The 18,605-nt window shown below is 43.3% G+C and overlaps 1 protein-coding gene across 6 annotated transcripts in view; it reads left to right on the top strand.

Moving 5' to 3' along the window:
* PAK5 (p21 (RAC1) activated kinase 5) overlaps nt 1-18,605 on the top strand; it is a 332,259-nt gene that overhangs the window by 287,787 nt on the left and 25,867 nt on the right. For all 6 annotated transcript variants that reach the window (XR_014831914.1, XM_085003097.1, XM_021077404.2 and 3 more), the window contains 2 exons: nt 10,489-10,980; nt 13,411-13,544. Coding sequence is in view for 5 of the 6 variants with exons in the window: in XM_085003097.1 (XP_084859223.1) it covers nt 10,489-10,980; nt 13,411-13,544 (626 nt within the window). In the remaining variant the exon portion in view is untranslated. The remainder of the gene's footprint in view (nt 1-10,488; nt 10,981-13,410; nt 13,545-18,605) is intronic.

The following is an 18,605-nucleotide window of genomic DNA, read 5'->3' as shown; positions in this document are numbered from 1 at the left end:
GGAATCCTCTGGGAAGTTCCTTAGCATCCGCAGACTGTGATCTGTGCATAAAGGTGGGACCATGGACTACAAAGGAAGCATTAAGAGTAGAGCTCCTTGGAGTTCCCATTGTGGCTCAGTGGGTTAAGAACCTGACTAGTATCCATGAGGATGTGGATTCGATTCCCGGCCTTGCTTAGCAGGTTAAGGATCTGTCATTGCAGCAAGCTGTAGCGTAGGTCGAAGAGGCAGCTCAGATCCATCATTGCCCTGGCTGTGGCATAGACCAGCAGCTGCAGCTCTGATTCAACCCCTAGCCTGGGAACTTCCATATACTTCAGGTGTGGCTATAAAAAGAAAAAAAAAAAAGAGAGATCCCTGAATCTCTTGTATAACTCACTCTACCTTGAGTGATGGTCTTACTTGATTTCATAAAAGACTCCAGATTTTCCCACCCATTGCAGAAGGCGTTGAAGAGCACAAGTTCTAGAATCAGATTCCCAAGATTTGAGCACGTCTATTTGTGTGCTCTTGTCTGTGCCTCAGGTCACTCATCTGTAAAGCAGGGTGCTCCATTACCTGCTTTGAACTTGTCCTGAGGAACAGAGAAGGTTAATAAATGTAAAGGAGCAAGCCCTCTGTACTGGCCCTTATTCCCAGGAATATTTCTGGTTGGAAAAACATTATCACCATATCCGCTCACACCAGCCATAAGAGCATCCTGTTGGTATAATCTTTTACATATTTTCAAAATATGAGAACAAGTTCTAGCTGACTCTGCCCCCACAGCCACTCTGTGCTGCATCATAATTCCTCCTGTCCTCACTTTAGAGATAGGGGTCATGGAAAGCCAAGGGAGCTGTCTGACTTCCTCAAGGTCATGCAAAGCCTTAGTGACTGAGCTGGTCTGAGGACCCCAATGCTGCCACTCCAGTGCTTTCTCTACTTTCTAGAATGCAAATGAAATTCTCAGGCCTCCTATGAAAGTCAGGTGCTAAGAGACAACAGAAAATTTAGTAGCGTTAAGGCAAGAACCACCCTAACTATAGGTGTATAGTTGTGATGATTCCTGCCAACTGACTCCACCATCTTACCTTCATCATCTCCACTGAAAAGGGCAGCAAAGTGACCAATTCTAGTCCTAGGACATCCAAAGTAGATAGCATATTAAGGGATTCTGGGTAAAAATCAAGGATGCCAGAAAAACAGTGGCATGATTTCCCAGAACTTCCATTTGCAGTCATCAGTGCAATGAATGGTTTTTCACTGCCTGCTTTGACTTTGCTTTCCCTGGAAGGAAAAAGCAGTTGAACTAGTGTGCTCAGCCCTCCTGAATTAATAATTTAATGACTCACCATTCTTTGTGGTACTGGCCACATCCAGATTCAACCAAGATTTCAAGAACAAAACTGCAGCTCCTAATGCACTAAGGATCCGGCAGAACAGTTTTCAGAGATCTTTCAGGGACCTCATGGGTAATGAAATGATGAGACTGGCCAAATCTGATGGGCTGCACCAAAAATCTGAGCAAGGGGACAGGAAAGGAAGGAAGGAGAGAGATTGAAAGAAAGAAGAGAGCTTAATTGCTTAGTATAACAATGGGGATCATTGCCTGTAGATTTTTTTTCACATGGGCTCCTCTAGGATGTTCATTAACGCTCATAAAACATCCAAAGAGGTGATTAGAGCAATGTCTCTAACATCTGTCCCTTCTGATGGAGACTTTAGGCATCTTTTGCATATGAATGAATTCGTCTTCCTATGAATGTGCTTGTGGTTCAAAGTAAATTGTATTTTGGTCATTATAAGTGGGTTTTTCCATTAAACCAAATTAAAAACGAAATAAATCTAACCTGGCATTGTCTGTTCCAAGGCTCTCAGAAGCCCCGACACACTTGAACCATATTATGCAGCAGTGAACTAATCCCCAGAAGTGCAGCCTCCCCCCTCCTCCCACCCCTTCCCCCCAGCATGTCTCTGCAGGTGGTGACAGATCACAGGTCAGAGTAATCTGCTCTTGAATAGAGGGCACCTTAGATTTGGAGCAGCAACTGTGGGGGGTTAATTGGATATTCTGATTCAGAGATGGAGGAAGAGCTCCCCATTAGCTGGAGCCTGCTGATATGAGATTGATTCATTTCTTTAAATAACTGGGGTTTGCCTCTTTGTAGGGGTCATGAGCCACTTGTCAGAACTCTCAGTGTGCATTTGCCATCAGCTTTGTAAGTCAGGGAAATACATGACTCTTCAAACTTTGTGTCATAGGTGTAAATTCCTACATGTCTAAATAGGAATACAACATCACGGTGGAGGAGATTTTCCTGCAAAAAAAAAAAAATGCTAAATATGGTAAAGAGCTTTCTGCTAGCTACAGTCTGGAAACCCAGCAAGTGTATGGCCATCCAGAACTTAACCTCCTCCCAAAATTCCCTGCATCAGGATCTTAAGGAGACACCTTGATCCCTTAGGTCCTACCGGGCCGTGCTCATGACCATGCTCATGAGATGCATGCTTCTTTTACCAAAATTGAGAGCCAGGGCAGAGTGTGTGTTGTGTCTCTTTGTTGTCCAGCCAGAGCAAAGATAATAGATTCTGAAATAGGGCCACTCCATTTTGTACATGGACATAAGTCATTCAGAGGAAACTGACCATGATTGGGCACAGGTCAGAGTTTTGCCTCAAGCAGGAATAGGAGCTACTGTTTTATTAAGATGCAATTGGAAGTGGAGCAACTCCCCCACCACCCTGTAATTGGAGCTCTCAAGTCTGCAGCAGGGGAGAAGCATAGGCTGGAAACTCAAGGATGGAGACATAGAAGCTGATCCACCACAGGCCAGGCAGGTGGGGACCAGCCCCATCAGCAGTGTTCCTGCCCACGGGGTTGCCAAGCATCACAGGAGGGATGAGGGAGCGTCTCCACACTTGTGAATCACCAGGCTTAGTGAATTGTTCTTACAGAGGAAGCCAGGTACTGATTCTTTCCTGAATTCTCACAAGCAGCTGTTTTCCTTTGCCAAAGCTGAAGCTAGTCCTGCTCTGCTTCCCTTGGAGTCAAGTAAGGATAATTTGATATGTCCTTTCTTTGCTCAGCTAACAGAGGGCTGTGATTCACTTTTATGCTGCCTTAAATTTAGGTAGTAGAACAAGCAGGACCATTCTGGCTTTTTTCATCTGGGGAGATGCGCCTTCTCTTTGCTTTATTGTACTTTGAAAAGGTGTATCAGAGCATCATACTCAAGCACTGGCCCTGGCTGCCTCCCACCCGCTGTAATTGCGGAGAGTGCTAAGAGGGACTCCATCCATCTCAAGACTTCCGCAGTACGCATTCCGTGGGGGCAGACTTACACCACGCGCACCCTCGCGCATGTGTGCGTGCGCGCATGCACACGTCCAGCACTATCCAGCCGCAGCCTCCCTATCACCAGTGCCAAAGGCCACGGTGACAGATGGATGCTGCCGCAGAATTTTTTTTTTTTCCTTCTTTTCTTTCTCTCTCCCATCCCCCACCGAACCTTTTTTTCCCCAGCCTTGGCATAAAATGGTCAAATGATGTTCTACCGCAGAATTCAATTTCACAGTTCAGTTAGGTCCTTGATTACACTGCCAAATTCAGATTAATGTGCATTTAACTAACATGGATCAGGGGAATTCTGGCTGCCAGCCATCTGTACGCAGAGCAATTGATAGCTGTGTGGAGTTTTATGCCCTGTCCACCCCAGCACATCACTGGTGAAATTGATTGATTAAATGAATTCATTGCTATAATTATTTATAATTTTGATACATCACAAGCTTGTGTCTGACCCTATCCTCAGAGATGTTGTGCTCATTGTGCTCAGTCTGGCTGAGTTATTAACTGAGGATTTTTTATTCCCACATAACACAGCTTTTTTGTTGTTGTTTTGTTTTGCCCTTCTTCTTTTTTGATTGGGTTTGAATAGAGAAATGAAAAATGCCTGTTTCTTTAAGATTTAATTTATATGGCATTCTAAAAGGCATCAAGAAACTAAAAAATGAATATATGTTATTAACCATTTCAAAGAGGAAGGAAGCTAAGACTATGTTTTTTCAGTATTTTTTTAAGATTCCTGTAGAAAGAATTCTGTAGAGAGCATTCCTTCTCATAATGTATCTGATTTTCAATGACAATTAGTGACTCTGTGACAACAGCTCAGCAGTGTATCAGCCGGGTGATAATTTGCAAATTGATCTGGTCTCTTATTACAAGCTGCCATGTGGAAATCCCCCTTAAAAGTATGCAAACAATGGTCTTGTTTATATGAACGTACTTGTTCACAAAATCACAGGTCTGTTCTTTTCAAAGTAGTAGGGGAAAGCCTTCCTGGTATATCTTTTTTTTTAATTAGAGTATAGTTGATTTACAGTAATGTGCCTATTTCTGCTGTATAGCATAGTGACCCAGTCATATATATATGACTGTGTTATATACATATAGCCACACACACACATATACGTGTGTGTGCATATATACACATACATATATACTTTTTCTCATATATACGTACCTTCTTTTTCTCATACTATCTTCCATCATGTTCTATTCCAAGAGACTGAATATTGTTCCCTGTGCTCTTGTGTAGGACTTCATTGCTTATCCATTCTGAATGTGATAGGTCGCTCCTCTGCTCTGTTCTACTGTCTTCCCTCCTACTTAGTTGCTCTCCACCTCTGCTTCCGGTCCCTGTGTCCTTGCAATATGGTCTTAAGAGGTAAACTACATGCATAGGTCTTTTGGAAATGGTTTGGGCTATGATTGGTGGGAGACACCTGAGATTAACTTAGGAAATATCTATACCTTTCCCTGGTCCAATTCCACTGCATTGTGGTTTCACAAAATGATAAAATTCTACATCCCTCTCAAGATCCTATAGGCTGGCTCTTGTGGACTTCAAATATACTCCCCCCCGCCTTTTTTTCCCTAGAATGTATTTATAAAGCAAATTGTAGAAAAGATTGTCCAGTTCGATCTTACTCCTTTGCAAGTCTTTCTTGTACACATGTGCAAAACTATATGTGGGCAAATTCATCATTTTTGTTTCACCCATTTACAAATACATCATGGCAGAGATGACTCAGAGAAGGACAGTTACATAATTATAACAGTTTAAGAGCCATGTAACAGGTTTATTGTTATTGGAGCTTGGGCTTTCTGTCTTGGACAGATGAACATAAGAAAGTGTGGGTATTGTTGTAGCTGAACACAAAATTCTGCTCTGGCCGAAGCAAAAATGAAAGCCATGAATTATGTACCTACACTCCGTGCATTTCTCTGTGAAGATGATTTCTTTGGGGGGGGGTATTTTGAGCTGATTTCTCTAAGCCAAGATTGATTAGAAACACACACACACACGCAAGCACACTTAATTTTTTTTCCTTCCATCCCCCTCCCCCAGGCATTACCATCCATCATTTTCTGGACCAGTTCTTGTTTTCTGCCCCAGGCTGCTCAGACATTTGGGCCCCCAATGAAACACCCTAGCCAGGCTTTAGCTCTGTAGCTGTCACTCCACCGAGGTGTGTTCACCTCGGTCTTGACCCTGTCTACCTTCTTATCGTGGAAGGAGAAGTTATCATATCTCTGAGGAGGTATCAGGGATTCAGATTCCAAGTGACACTGGATTGGAATCCCAGCCCGACTTCTTAGGAACTTTGAGACCTTTGCATGACCTGCTTAAGCCCGTAGTACCTCAGCTTCCTTATCTGTAAAATAGAACTCTCATTGTGTAATTTGGGATTTAATGCAGCAGTGTACATGCAAGGCTTTGAACAGCCCCTGGCACGTGGAAAGCACTCAGCAACTGTCAGGGATTGTTGTTACCATCAGCATGAGTTATTCCGGCAGGATAAGCTTCTACCAGAGCAGTTAGTTCGTGGAAAGGGCCTGATTTGCCTCCCAGTAAAACACCTCTGCATTTTATCAAAGAGAGAATGTCCAGCCTCTATTATATAGACCAGGGAGGTAACTATGAGTGGTAGAAACTCCAGGGCAGGCAAGAAAGCAGGCCTGTGGTGCCAGTATGCCCAGCAGTGGGCACATGGACACTCTCCTACTGGAAGTGAAGGCCTGACCTGAACAGAAGAATCAGGTTGTATAATCTTCTCAGGGGTGGAAGTGGTTTGCTTGGAGGCAGTTTCATCTCCCAGAGTCTCAGTTTTATCAGCAATACAATGGGGTTGGAGTTCTGTAGCACTGCGGGTTAAGGATCTGGTGTTGTCACTCCAGGGAAGGGCCAAGGGAATGGCAGGGGGACCCTGACAGCATCTCCTGTAAAGGAAGGACAAAAAAGGGTCTTGGGAAAGTATAAGGGTTCCCGATTTCTGGATCAAAACATACTATTTTAAAAGCAAAGGGGGGAGTTCCTGTTGTGGCTCAGTGGTAATGAACCTGACTAGTAACCATAAGGATGCAAGTTCTATCCCTGGCCTCTCTCAGTGGGTTAAGGATCTGGTATTGCCATAAGCTGTGATGTCGGTCACAAATGTGGCTTGGATCCTGCGTTGCTGTGGCTGTGGCATAGGCTGGCAGCTGCAGCTCTGATACAGAATGCAGAGGTGTTCACTGGGAGCTAGACATCTGTGAAACTAGATCTTAGAGACAAAACATCTGTGAAACTAGTCTTAGAGACAAACGGTGCCATTGCCTTTTGTGGACTCTGGGAAGAGGTGCTAACTCTTAAAAAAAAAAAAAAAAAAAAAAAAAAAAGCAGTGAATGAGGAGCTAACATCATCATAGGAAACAGTTTCTGGAGCCTGGTCAAAGGACAATGGATGGTTTGGCTCCAGTGAGAGAATGTGTGGTCCTCCCTCCAGGCTCCATCCCTTCAGAGAGAAGAGAGAAGATGGCAAGAGAACCAATGACTGTGCTCCTTCATATTCCAATCTAATCCATCAGCAAATCCTGTCAGCTCTATCGTTACTTGAGATCCTGCCATCTCTTACCACCTCTGCAGCACCGACCCTAATCTCTGCCCACATTGACTGCAGGATGCTAACTGGCATCCCTGTTTCCACTCTTGACACCACACCCTCTCCTCCAGCAGCCAGAGAGTCAAGATCTTGTCACTCCTCTCTGCTTAGCAGCCTCCAGTGTCTTCCACCTCCCTCAGCAACAGCCAGCGTCCTTGCCACGGTCTGTATGATCTGCCCCATCCCACCTCCCACTGCATCTCCGCCCATCTTTCCAAACTGCCTCCCCTCCACTCCAGGAGAGCCTCCATGCTGTTCCAGAATCTTGCATGTGCCTCGCCTTCTGCCTGAACAACCACCTCCTCCGAGAAGTCTCAGAGCTTGCCCCCTCACTTCTGCCAGTTTTCTGCCTGGGTGGCACCTCTTAGCCATCCTTCCCAAGACAGCATCTTGTTACTCTCAGCCCCCTTGCTCTGTTTTATTTTTCTTTTATCACCTATTACTACTAGACCATATACTATTTATTGATTTTCTTTTTCTTTTTTTTTAATTATGGCCACACCTGGAGTATATGGACATTCCCAGGCTAGGGGTCAAATCAGAGCTGAAGCTGAGACTATGCCACAGTCATAGCAATGCCAGATCTGAGCCATATCTGCAGCCCACACTGTAGCTCACAGCAGTGCCGGACACTTAACCCACTGAGTGGGGCCAGAGATCAAACCCACATCCTCATGGATACTACTCAGGTTCATTACCGCTAAGCTACAATCGGAACTCCTGTTTATTGATTTTCTTATTTATCATCTGTCTCCTTCTCCAGGAGGTAAACTCCTGAAAGGGAGAAATGCTACCCATTATGATTATTACTGAAATGATGCCTAGCATATAGTTGTTGCTCAAATATTACTTTGTGGACTAAATGAATGGATGATGTACCATGTAGGAGCAATGAATTCATCTAGAACAGTGCCACTGGATCTGACATTCTGTAATGGTGGAAGGTTCTGTATCTGAGCTCTCCAGCATGGTGACTCTGAAATACTTAACCTGTGCTCAGTGTGACTGAGGAGCTGAATTCTTTAACTTTAATTTTTTTTTTTTTTTTTGGTCTTTTTAGGGCCACACCCACCGCATATGGAGTTTTCCAGGCTAGGGGTCAAATCAGAGCTGTAGCCAGCTGGCCTACACCACAGCCACAGCAACACCAGATCTGAGCCGCATCTGCAACCTACACCACAGCTCACAGCAACACCAGATCCTTAACCCACCGAGCAAGGCCAGGGATTGAATCTTTGTCCTCATGGACACTAGTCAGATTTGTTTCCACTGAGCCACGATGGAAACTCCTTAACTTTAATTTTTATTGATTTTAATTAAATAGCCGCTTGTACCCAGGGACCATCATTTTAGAGCAGATCTAGATCCTTGGGGTGGGTAGGGGTGGGCATTTAGATGTCATCCCCTGTCTCTCCCAGTAGAGTGGTAGAGATTTCCTGGAGCACTGTGTTAAGAAGGAGCCCGAGGTCCAATCAATCAGTCTTTTTAAAGCGCCTTCTATGAATGCAACACTCTGTTATCACCAGGCTCTTACACAAAAGTATATTGACCTATTAGCACTTTCTTTCTGCTTTGGGCAAGGAGGTGAGAGTGGTATGATGTGGCACATTTGCCACCCCTGACCTCCAGTGGTGCCCAGAGCTCCTTCTTGATCCTTTCCAGAGAATGATTGCTGGAACCTATACCTAGTGGCATACAAGCCCCTCACTGGCTTCCCTGACCCCTGCCTTGTCAGTCCCCTCCCCCTCCCCTAAATTCCGTCAATCCACTCTTCACGATCAGAGTAAAATGTTCTTATCTGGAATCTTTTTGAAGGCTGCCAACCAGATTTCTCTTGCACACACACACACACACACACACACACACACACACACACAGCTTTGCAAATTTTATTCTCTCAAATACACCTGTACTCATTTGCGTGCATTTTCCTTATTGTCTGAAAAGTTGCTTTGACAGGGAGCCAGGTCTCCCCTTTTACGTGTATCTCTTAAGTTATGTGTATGATTGATACCCAAGTCTGTGAATTCAGAAGTATTAGGGAAAGGTCTCCTACTCCTGAAATTTCTCGCTGAGAAGTTAGCTGAAGACTAACATCTTTTCATGAGGAATGGGGTCTTCAGTTCCTGAGAAAGGAAACAGGGCTTGGAGTTCCCATCGTGGTTCAGTGGTTAACGAATCCAACTAGGAACCATGAGGTGGCGGGTTCGATCCCTGGCCTTGCTCAGTGGGTTAAGGATCCAGCATTGCCGTGAGCTGTGGTATAGGTCGCAGACTCGGCTTGGATCCCGAGTTGCTGTGGCTCTGGCATAGGCCGGTGTCTACAGCTCCGATTCAACCTCTAGCCTGGGAACCTTCATATGCCGTGGGAAGTGGCCCTAGAAAAGGCAAAGAGACAAAAAAGAAAAGAAAATATATTTTGGATAAGAAACACTGAATTAAAACTCCCCGGGGGTACATCAGGTGGGTAGAGTTCAGGGATGTTGCTAAATATCCTACAAGGCCTGGGAACCCCACTTCTCCTATCTGGCCCCAAACATAGATAGTGGCAAGGTTGAGAAACCCTGGTCTGAGAGCTTTCTCTGACTGCTGGAGCCTGCTCAGCCCAGGCCATGGCAGGCCAGGAGTGCCAGCAAATTAACATCCCAAGGAGCTGACCTTAAGCATTGTCAGAATTAGAATTAATTAGTATAAGAAGGGAGCTGGCATATGAATATTTTAACTCCCTGCCCTCAAATGGGGCAGCTCTGTGAGGTGTATTCTGTATAGTCTCCTAGGATCTGAGCTGCCCAGGGGGATTAACTTCCAGTTCTTCAGGGTTACCTTGCTGTGTATGTTACAGTTTGCCAGAGAAACAGAACCAGTGGGGGGGGCGGCTATATAGAAAGAGAGCGATTTTAAGGAATTGACTCATGTGATTGTGGGGGCCAGAAATCCCAACAGGAGTTGATGGAGTCTTGAGCCCAAAGGCAGTTCTGATGCAAAAATCCCTCCTTTTTGCATGACCTTCATCTTTTCTCCTAAAACCTTCAGCTGATTGGATGCAGCCCACCCACATTTTGGAGGGTAAGCTGTTCTACTCAAAGTCTACTGACTCAAATCACATCTAAAAATTACCTTCACAGTAATATCTAGTCTGGTGTTTGATCAAGCAGCTGAGTCCCTTGCCTAGCCAAGTGGACACCTGAAATGAACCATCATACTTTTATGACTCACCCTTTATTGGCATTTTCCTCTTTCCTGTCTCACTTCAAAACCCCTGGGATCACCTCCTCCTACTTGCCTTCTAATCCAGGTCTCAATGTCTGTTTATGGGATTTTAATAGGGAAGAAAAAAGAGACTTAGAAGGGGAGGTCAGAGGTCAGATAAGGGGTGGGAGCGGGGCATCCTGGAACCTCTCGAGGTAAGCCTCACCCACGAGTGGGCTGTACAATGAGTGGTCTTCATTGGGACCAGCCCTGTGATGACCGTGGTGTTCAGATGTAGCATGTGAATTTCTCCATCCATGTCTGTCTTCCCAGGTGGATTACGATCGAGCACAGATGGTCCTCAGCCCTCCACTGTCAGGGTCCGACACCTACCCCAGGGGTCCCGCCAAACTACCTCAGAGTCAAAGCAAAGCAGGCTATTCCTCAAGCAGCCACCAGTACCCATCTGGGTACCACAAAGCCACCCTGTACCACCACCCCTCCCTGCAGACCAGTTCGCAGTACATCTCCACAGCTTCTTACCTGAGCTCTCTCAGCTTCTCATCCAACACCTACCCCCCACCCAGCTGGGGCTCCTCCTCAGACCAGCAGCCCTCCAGGGTATCCCACGAACAGTTCCGGGCTGCCCTGCAGCTGGTGGTCAGCCCAGGAGACCCCAGGGAATACTTGGACAACTTTATCAAAATCGGGGAAGGCTCAACCGGCATTGTGTGCATCGCCACTGAGAAACACACGGGGAAGCAAGTCGCGGTGAAGAAAATGGACCTCCGAAAGCAACAGAGACGAGAGCTGCTATTTAATGAGGTAGATGGTGTGTCTGGATCATTTTTCTGTCCCATGTAAAACTTCTTTCTCATTCCAGAAAGAGCACATGTACATGTGAGAAAACACAGAAAATGTAAATACAAAAATAGTGTCCCTTTCTCTATGCATGTATGGCTGCTGCTTTTTAAAAATTTGTTAACTTTTTTACTGAACTATAGTTGATATATGCTTTATGTTCGTTTCAGTGTAAAGTGATTCAGTTATACATATATGTGTGTGTATATATATACATATATATACATATATATACACACACGTACATATATTCTTTTTCAAATTCTTTTCCCTTATAGATTATTATAAAATGTTGAGTATCATTCCCTGTGCTATATAGTAGGTCCTTGTTGGTATTATTTTATATATAGTAGTGTGTATATGTTAATCCCAAATTCCTAATTTATCCTTCCCTCACCCCCTTTCCCCTTTGATAATCATAAGTTTGTTTATCATATCTGGATCTTTTTCTGTTTTGTTTTTAAATTCATTTTATCGTTTTTTTGATTCCACATCATGTGATATTTGTCTTTTTCTGGCTTACTTCGCTTAGTATGGTAATTTCTAGGTCCATCCATGTTGCTGTAAATGGCATTATTTCATTCTTTTTTATGGCTGAGTAATATTTCATTACATATATATATGTATATATATATATATATATATACATACATATACATATGTGTGTGTATGCGCGCGCACACACACCCACACACACACCTCACATCTTCTTTATCCATTCTTCTGCCAGTGGACATTTAGATTGCTTCCCTGTCTTGGCTATTATAAATAGTGCTGCTATGAACATAAGTGTGCATGTATCTTTTTGAATTAGAGTTTTCTCCAGATAGGTGCCCTTTGTGAAGTATTTCCTGAGGATCAGCCACTGTGCTAAGCATCGGTCTGGTTTGATTCTCACAACAGCCTTAGAGAAATGTTATATCCATTTTAGCCGCAAGGAGATCTGGATTCAAGTTTCAGGACTAGCCTAGGATCAGGCAACAGGTTCATACAGCTGTAACAGTGCATTCATCTGTGACTTTGGACTTCTTCTGTGAGGGCCAAAGCTGGAGCCAGTCCCACATGGCTCCAGCTGTCATGATGTTCATTTCTTTTCCCTACTCCATATCTCATGAGGAGCCTTCAGGAACTGTGGACTGGGTCTTTAGGAACTGTGGACCGGGTAAATGGGCTTCAGCTTCTTCCAGTCCCCAGTTCCTGATTTCTGGATCTTATTTCCACATCACAGTTCCCAAACAGATAGGGCAAATATAATATAGTCAAACTGTATAATTTATTATTTAACACTCATTCTAAAAATGTCACCAGAAGCAGCCATAGGACAGCAATTCCTGGACGTTCTCTCCAGCAAGCAAACACAATTTGGCCTTTTTATGCTAAGTCATAATGGTTTTACCTGTAAGACTTATTGTTTTTGTTCAGCCCAAACCTCTCTCAGACTCAACCCCAGTCCTCCCAAGAAGTTCAAGTGGTCCCATATGGCTCCAGCCCTAATAACTGTTTACCTTGTTCATTTGTGAGACTCATTATCCTTGAGCTGATGACCTTTTCCCCAGTTAACCATTAGCAGAGTATTGACAGTGCATTTTTTTTCTTTTTAGGGTGCACTTGCGGCATATATAAGTTCCCAGGCTAAGGATCTAACCAGAGCTATAGCTGCCAACGCACGCCACAGCCACAGCAACGCAAAATCCGAGCTATACCACAGCTCACAGCAACACTAGATCCTTAACTCTGGACAGTGCATTTTATTTTAACTTTTTAATGTTTATTTTTTGCTTTTTAGGGCTGCACTTGCAGCATATGGAGGTTCCCACGCTAGGGGTTGAATCAGAGCTACAGCTGCTGGCCTACGCCACAGCCACAGCAATGCAGGGTCCTAGCTGCATCTGTGACCTATACCACAGCTCACAGCAATGCAGGATCCTTAACCCACTGAGCAGGGCAAGGGATTGAACCCACAACCTCATGGTTACTAGTCAGATTCGTTTCCTCAGTGCCACAATGGAAACTCCCCTGAACAGTGTATTTTAAAAGGCAACCCTTGGGCTAGCTAACCACATTCCCAAGAATGGTCAACTACACTCCCTCTCGTGAATGTACACCTTGCCATGGTTCTGCCTGCTTTCTCTCCTTGTTCTCCCCTCAACCCAATGTCTGGTGGACCTACCACCTTCTCTGAATTTACAAACTTGATTCCCTCGGATCCTGCTAGCTACTCTCAAAGCTGTCCCATCATCTGTAATAGACTTCTGAAAGAAAAAAAAAAAAAAACCCTCCCCCAAAATCCGTGCTTCTCCATCAATCGAATTCACAGCCCAAGTGGAGCCATGAGAAAAGAAAAAGCCAAATTTCACTGTCCCAAGTCAAACACTATCTTTCCATTTTGCCCAGGTTGTGATAATGCGGGATTATCACCATGACAACGTGGTTGACATGTACAACAGCTACCTTGTCAGTGATGAGCTCTGGGTGGTCATGGAATTTTTAGAAGGTGGTGCCTTGACAGACATCGTTACTCATACCAGGTAAGTTTCTATATTATCCAGACAGATCATTCAAGGTCTTATTTGTCTCCTCTGGGGTGGGCTTCAGTGACTCTCTTGATGGACACTCCATAACTTGTAAGCACTTTGAAGGCAGAGACATGACTATCCTTTTCCTCTGTATTCTTCAGGTGCCCATTATAATATCATGTGTGTATAGTTCATTCATTCCATTTATATCTCCTCACCCTCCAAAAATTCATTGATGCCCATTGATTACTTTTATTTTTTAATTGTTTTGATAATACATTTTATTTTTTCTCTATCAATATGACTCTATTTTTTTATTAAAGTATAGTTGATTTACAGTGTTGTGCCAATTTCTGCTGTACAGCAAAGTGACCCAGTCCTACATATATATGTACATTCTCTTTCTTATATATCTTCCATCATGGTCTATCCCAAGACACTGGATATAGTTCCCTGGACCATACAGTAGCACCTCATTGCTTCTCTATTCTAAATGTAATAGTTTTCACCTACTAGCCCCAAACTCCCACTCCATCCCCTCACTCCCTTGGCAACCACCAGTCTGTTCTTTACGTCTGTGAGTCTGTTTCTGTTTTGTAGGTAGGTTCATTTGTGCCATTTATTTATTTACTTATTTGTTGTCTTTTTAGGGCTGTACCCAAGGCATATGGAAGTTCACAGACTAGGGCTCAAATCAAAGCTGTAGCTGCTGGCCTACACCACAGCCATAGCAATGCAGGATCTGAGCCACATCTGTGACCTATACCAAAGCTCACAGCAATGCCAGATCCTTAACCCACTCATGGATACTAGTTGGGTTCATTATTGCTGAGCCGCAATGGGAACTCCCATATGCCATTTTTTAGATTCCACATATAAGTAATATCACATGGTATTTGTCTTTCTCTGTCTGGCTTACTTCACTTAGTAGAATCTCTAGTTACATCCATGTTGCTGCAAATGGCATTATTTTGTTCTTTTGTATGGTTGAGTAATATTCCATTGTGTATATGTACCACATCCTCTTAATGCATTCATCTGTCAATGGACATATAAGTTGCTTCCATGTCTTGGCTATTGTGAATAGTGCTGCTATAAACATAGGGCTGCATATACCTTTTTGAATTACAGTTTTGTCAGATACCCATTGGTTTTATTTTATTTTTTAAGGTTTTTGTTTTTTCTATTATAGTTGATTTGCAGAGTTCTGTCAATTTCTGCTCTACAGCAAAGTGACCCAGTCTCTATCTCTCTCTCACACACACATATATACATTCTTTTTCTCACATTATCCTCCATCATGTTCCATCACAAGTGACTAGATATAGTTCCCTGAGCTGTACAGCAGGATTTCATTGATTATCCACTCCAAATGCAACAGTTTGCATCTACTAACCCCAAATTCCCAGTCCATTCCCACTCCCTCCCTCTCCTCCTTAGCAACCACAAGTCTATTTTCCAAGTACATGAGTTTGTTTCTTTTCTGTATATAGGTTCATTTGTGCCATATATTAGATTCCAGGTATAAGTGATATCATATTGTATTTGTCTTTCTTTTTTCTGACTTACTTCACTTAGTATGAGTCTCCAGTTTCAGCCATGTTGCTGCAAATGGCATTATTTTGTTCCCTTTTATGACTGAGTAGTACTCCATTGTGTGTATATATCACATCTTCTTAATTCATTCATCTGTCAGTGGACATTTAGGTTGCTTCCATGTCTCAGCTATTGTAAATTGTGCTGCTCTATACATAGGGGTACATGTACCTTTTTGAAGTACAGTTTTGTCAGATACCCATTAATTTTAAATCAGCAAGCTGCTGAGAATGAATTTTCAGTGAAAAATAATAGAATTTCCCATCCCTACACAGATTTCTAAAACTCAGTTTCGTTCTCCTGAGTCACTATTCCTTTGCTGTGTGTTGATAGCACTGAGGGTACCTATGGAAGGCAGGGGCAGGCGAAAGATCAAAGTTTTATGTCACAACAACAGAAGAGAGAAATTCTTCAATTCTGTTTTTAAGTCTTCTTGCAGAGAACAGTGGTTAATTACCACTGTTGCCTCAGCTACTTGCTTCCCTGGTATTCCAGTTGTGGTCATTTCATCAAGTATTTATTGATCGTTTTTTATGTGCCAGGCACTTTCCTAAATGCTGGTAATACAAAAGATAACAAATGGGTAAGGCTCAGATATATACATTCAAGGAAGTCACAGATTAGAAATAAATACATGGATTTTTCCCTTCGTGGCACAGCAGGATCAGCGGCATCTCTGCAGCATCAGGACACAGGTTTGATCCCTGGCTGGGTGCAGTAGGTTAAAAGATCTGGTGTTGCTGCAGCTGCAGCATAGGTTGCAACTGTGGCTTGGATCTGATCCTTGGCCTGGGAACTCCATATGCCACAGGTAGCCAAAAAAATAAAAAGAGAGAAATAAATACATTACAACGCCTGTGCAGTATTAGAAAGACGTATGTAAGCAGCATAGAAGAATACCTGAATACCTCTGCTGGGGAGAGTCAATAAAGATTTCCAATATTCATTTGATGTCCAAGATGAGTTTTGAGAGAGACATAGATGTTTACTGAGAAAACAAGTGGGAAGAAAAAGGCATTGGAACAGACAAAAGAATATGTGTTAAGATGGTGCTTCTCAAATTGTACTATGCATACAGATTACCCATGGATCTTATTAAAAGGGAGCTCTTGATTCAATAGGGAGGAACATAATATTCTGCTTGCAAATGAGCTCCCAGGTGATGCCAATGATGTTAGTTCATGGACCATGCCTGGAAAAGCCAAATTCAAAGGAACAGACATGAAAAAATACATCATGTAACATTTGGGAAACTTTGAGCTTGCTCTTGCTGGTAAATAAAATGCCAGAGAGTTGAGAAGATTGTCCTGAAGGAGAGGCATTAGGTATTAGCTGATGTCACTGAAACGGCATCCAAATCATAAGTGAATCCAGATGAGCAATGATGAGGGGAGACCAGGGAAGCAGGAAAGCATTGGGAATCCCTGTGAGGGTCTGAAGATGCTGCACTTTTTCCACTGGCAGTGTTTCACTCGTGACCCTCAACAGCTCTGAGCCTATACTAGACCTTCCGAAGACAAAAGGTTGGGAGGTAATGCTTATCGTCAACATTTCAGCTGGCAGATTCCTGTTGGTCCAGCCAGAGGACACAACCACCAGTATATATATAAGATCATCTCAAATTGTAGAAGTAAGTATACAGAAGAGACCTAAGAGTAAGACAAAGGGGACTAACATATAAAACAATAAAATATGTCCATGAGAGGGGCTTTTTTCTTGCCTCGGGGAGCTTCAGAAAACTGCACATCTTTCCAGAGTCCTCCCTTTCTCAAGGTGTTTTCAACCCTTATTTTGTATCCATGGGATCCACTGAAGAGCTAGCCTCTTGAGAACCCAATAGTGTTTTCCAATTCTCTCCATCTACTTTTGTCAATGAATTTCCACTTGAAGGTAGAGTAACTCCAGAGAGCAAGAAGCAATTGTGTATCAAGGAACACCATTGATATTTAGAATTTGAAATCCTTAAGCTCATCGTTCAGAGTTTCCTATGGTAGATAGACAATAAATACTTCATGGAATGATTGATTTGTTGATAAAGCATCTATCTCCTTTCTACTCCAAGTGTGGTCTGGGACCAGCAGCATCAGCATCACCTCGGAGCTTGTTAGAAATGCAGGCTCTACACTGATAGACTAAAAGAATCCATGATCCAACCAGATGCTCAGATATTTCTTCTGTATACTGAAGTTTTAGCCCTACCTAGCATCTTGATGAATTACATCCTCCTGATTTCCACAAAACAGATAGTTCTAGAAGGGAAAGGAAAGTAACAAGCACTGTCAGATTCTATATATATATATATATATATATATATATTTTGTCTTTTTGCTATTTCTTTGGGCCCCTCCCATGGCATATGGAGGTTCCCAGGCTAGGGGTCAAATCGGAGCTGTAGCCACCGGCCTATGCCAGAGCCACAGCAACGCGGGATCCAAGCCGCGTCTGCAACCTACACCACAGCTCATGGCAACGCCGGATCCTTAACCCACTGAGCAAGGGCAGGGACCGAACCCACAACCTCATGGTTCCTAGTCGGATACGTTAACCACTGTGCCACGACAGGAACTCCTGATATATATTAACTCATATAACCATCACACATCTCTATAAGGTAGGTGTTGATGTGTCTGTCTGTCAGATAATAAAGACGTGAAAAGGATCTTTCTCCAGATCACTTAAGAATTGACAAAGCCAGGATTTGAACTTGGAGTTGACTGCAGAACTGAGGCATCTTATACCCCATCCAGGCTTCCTCACTAATGAAATAGGAAAGCATCAGCCTTTCTACAATGGGCCCTGTACATGTCAAAGCCCTTGAATTAAGAGTCAGTAGCATTTGTCACATATTCCAGTTAAAGGTGATCTCTCAGTGTGTCATGAGGGGGCTCAGAGTCCATTAATTTTTGTCGTAGTTGACCTATAAAGAACCTCTATGCCTGCTTTAAATAACTCAAATCTCATGGAATCCAAGAAAAATGCATTTCACTAAAGATGGTGATTCTTGGTCCTGAATTAATTTTCAGGAGTAGTTCATCTTGTCTCTGGGGCTGATGCTCTAAACCTCTGAGGAGTGTGCTTTGGGCAGATGTAAAAATTGTCATCTGAAAACAATCCAGCACAATGACTAGCCCACTCGCCATCAAACAAAGAATGTAGAAGGTGTAGGTTTTCACTGTCACAGACACATGCCTTCCCATGGGACCAGTTCATTGCAGCAGGAACCCTCTTCAAAGAAGGGCATGTTTATTCTTACCCACTTTGACTTCCTCCTAGTTGGTGATCTCCTTGGAGATCAAACCCTAGTTTGACTTGGTCCAGGTTTGCTGGCATCAATAAGATGGAGCCAGATTCAAGGCCATCTATTTACTTGTCCGACTGAGCTAGAAGTTACCTGGATTAATTTTCCAAGTCAGTTCTTAAATTTGGGCTCTGGTCAGTTACACCCCTTGTCTATCCTGACAGTCTCCTCTGTTTGCC

The sequence above is a fragment of the Sus scrofa genome, chromosome 17 (assembly GCF_054392235.1).
Source record: "Sus scrofa isolate SSC_HxYL_T2T_F1_AM1 chromosome 17, Sscrofa_HxYL_maternal_Yorkshire_Landrace_v2.0, whole genome shotgun sequence".
NCBI classification, from domain to species: Eukaryota; Metazoa; Chordata; class Mammalia; order Artiodactyla; family Suidae; genus Sus; species Sus scrofa.
The sequence above is the reverse complement of the archived record's forward strand: the minus strand, read 5'-3'. Positions and strand labels throughout refer to the sequence as shown.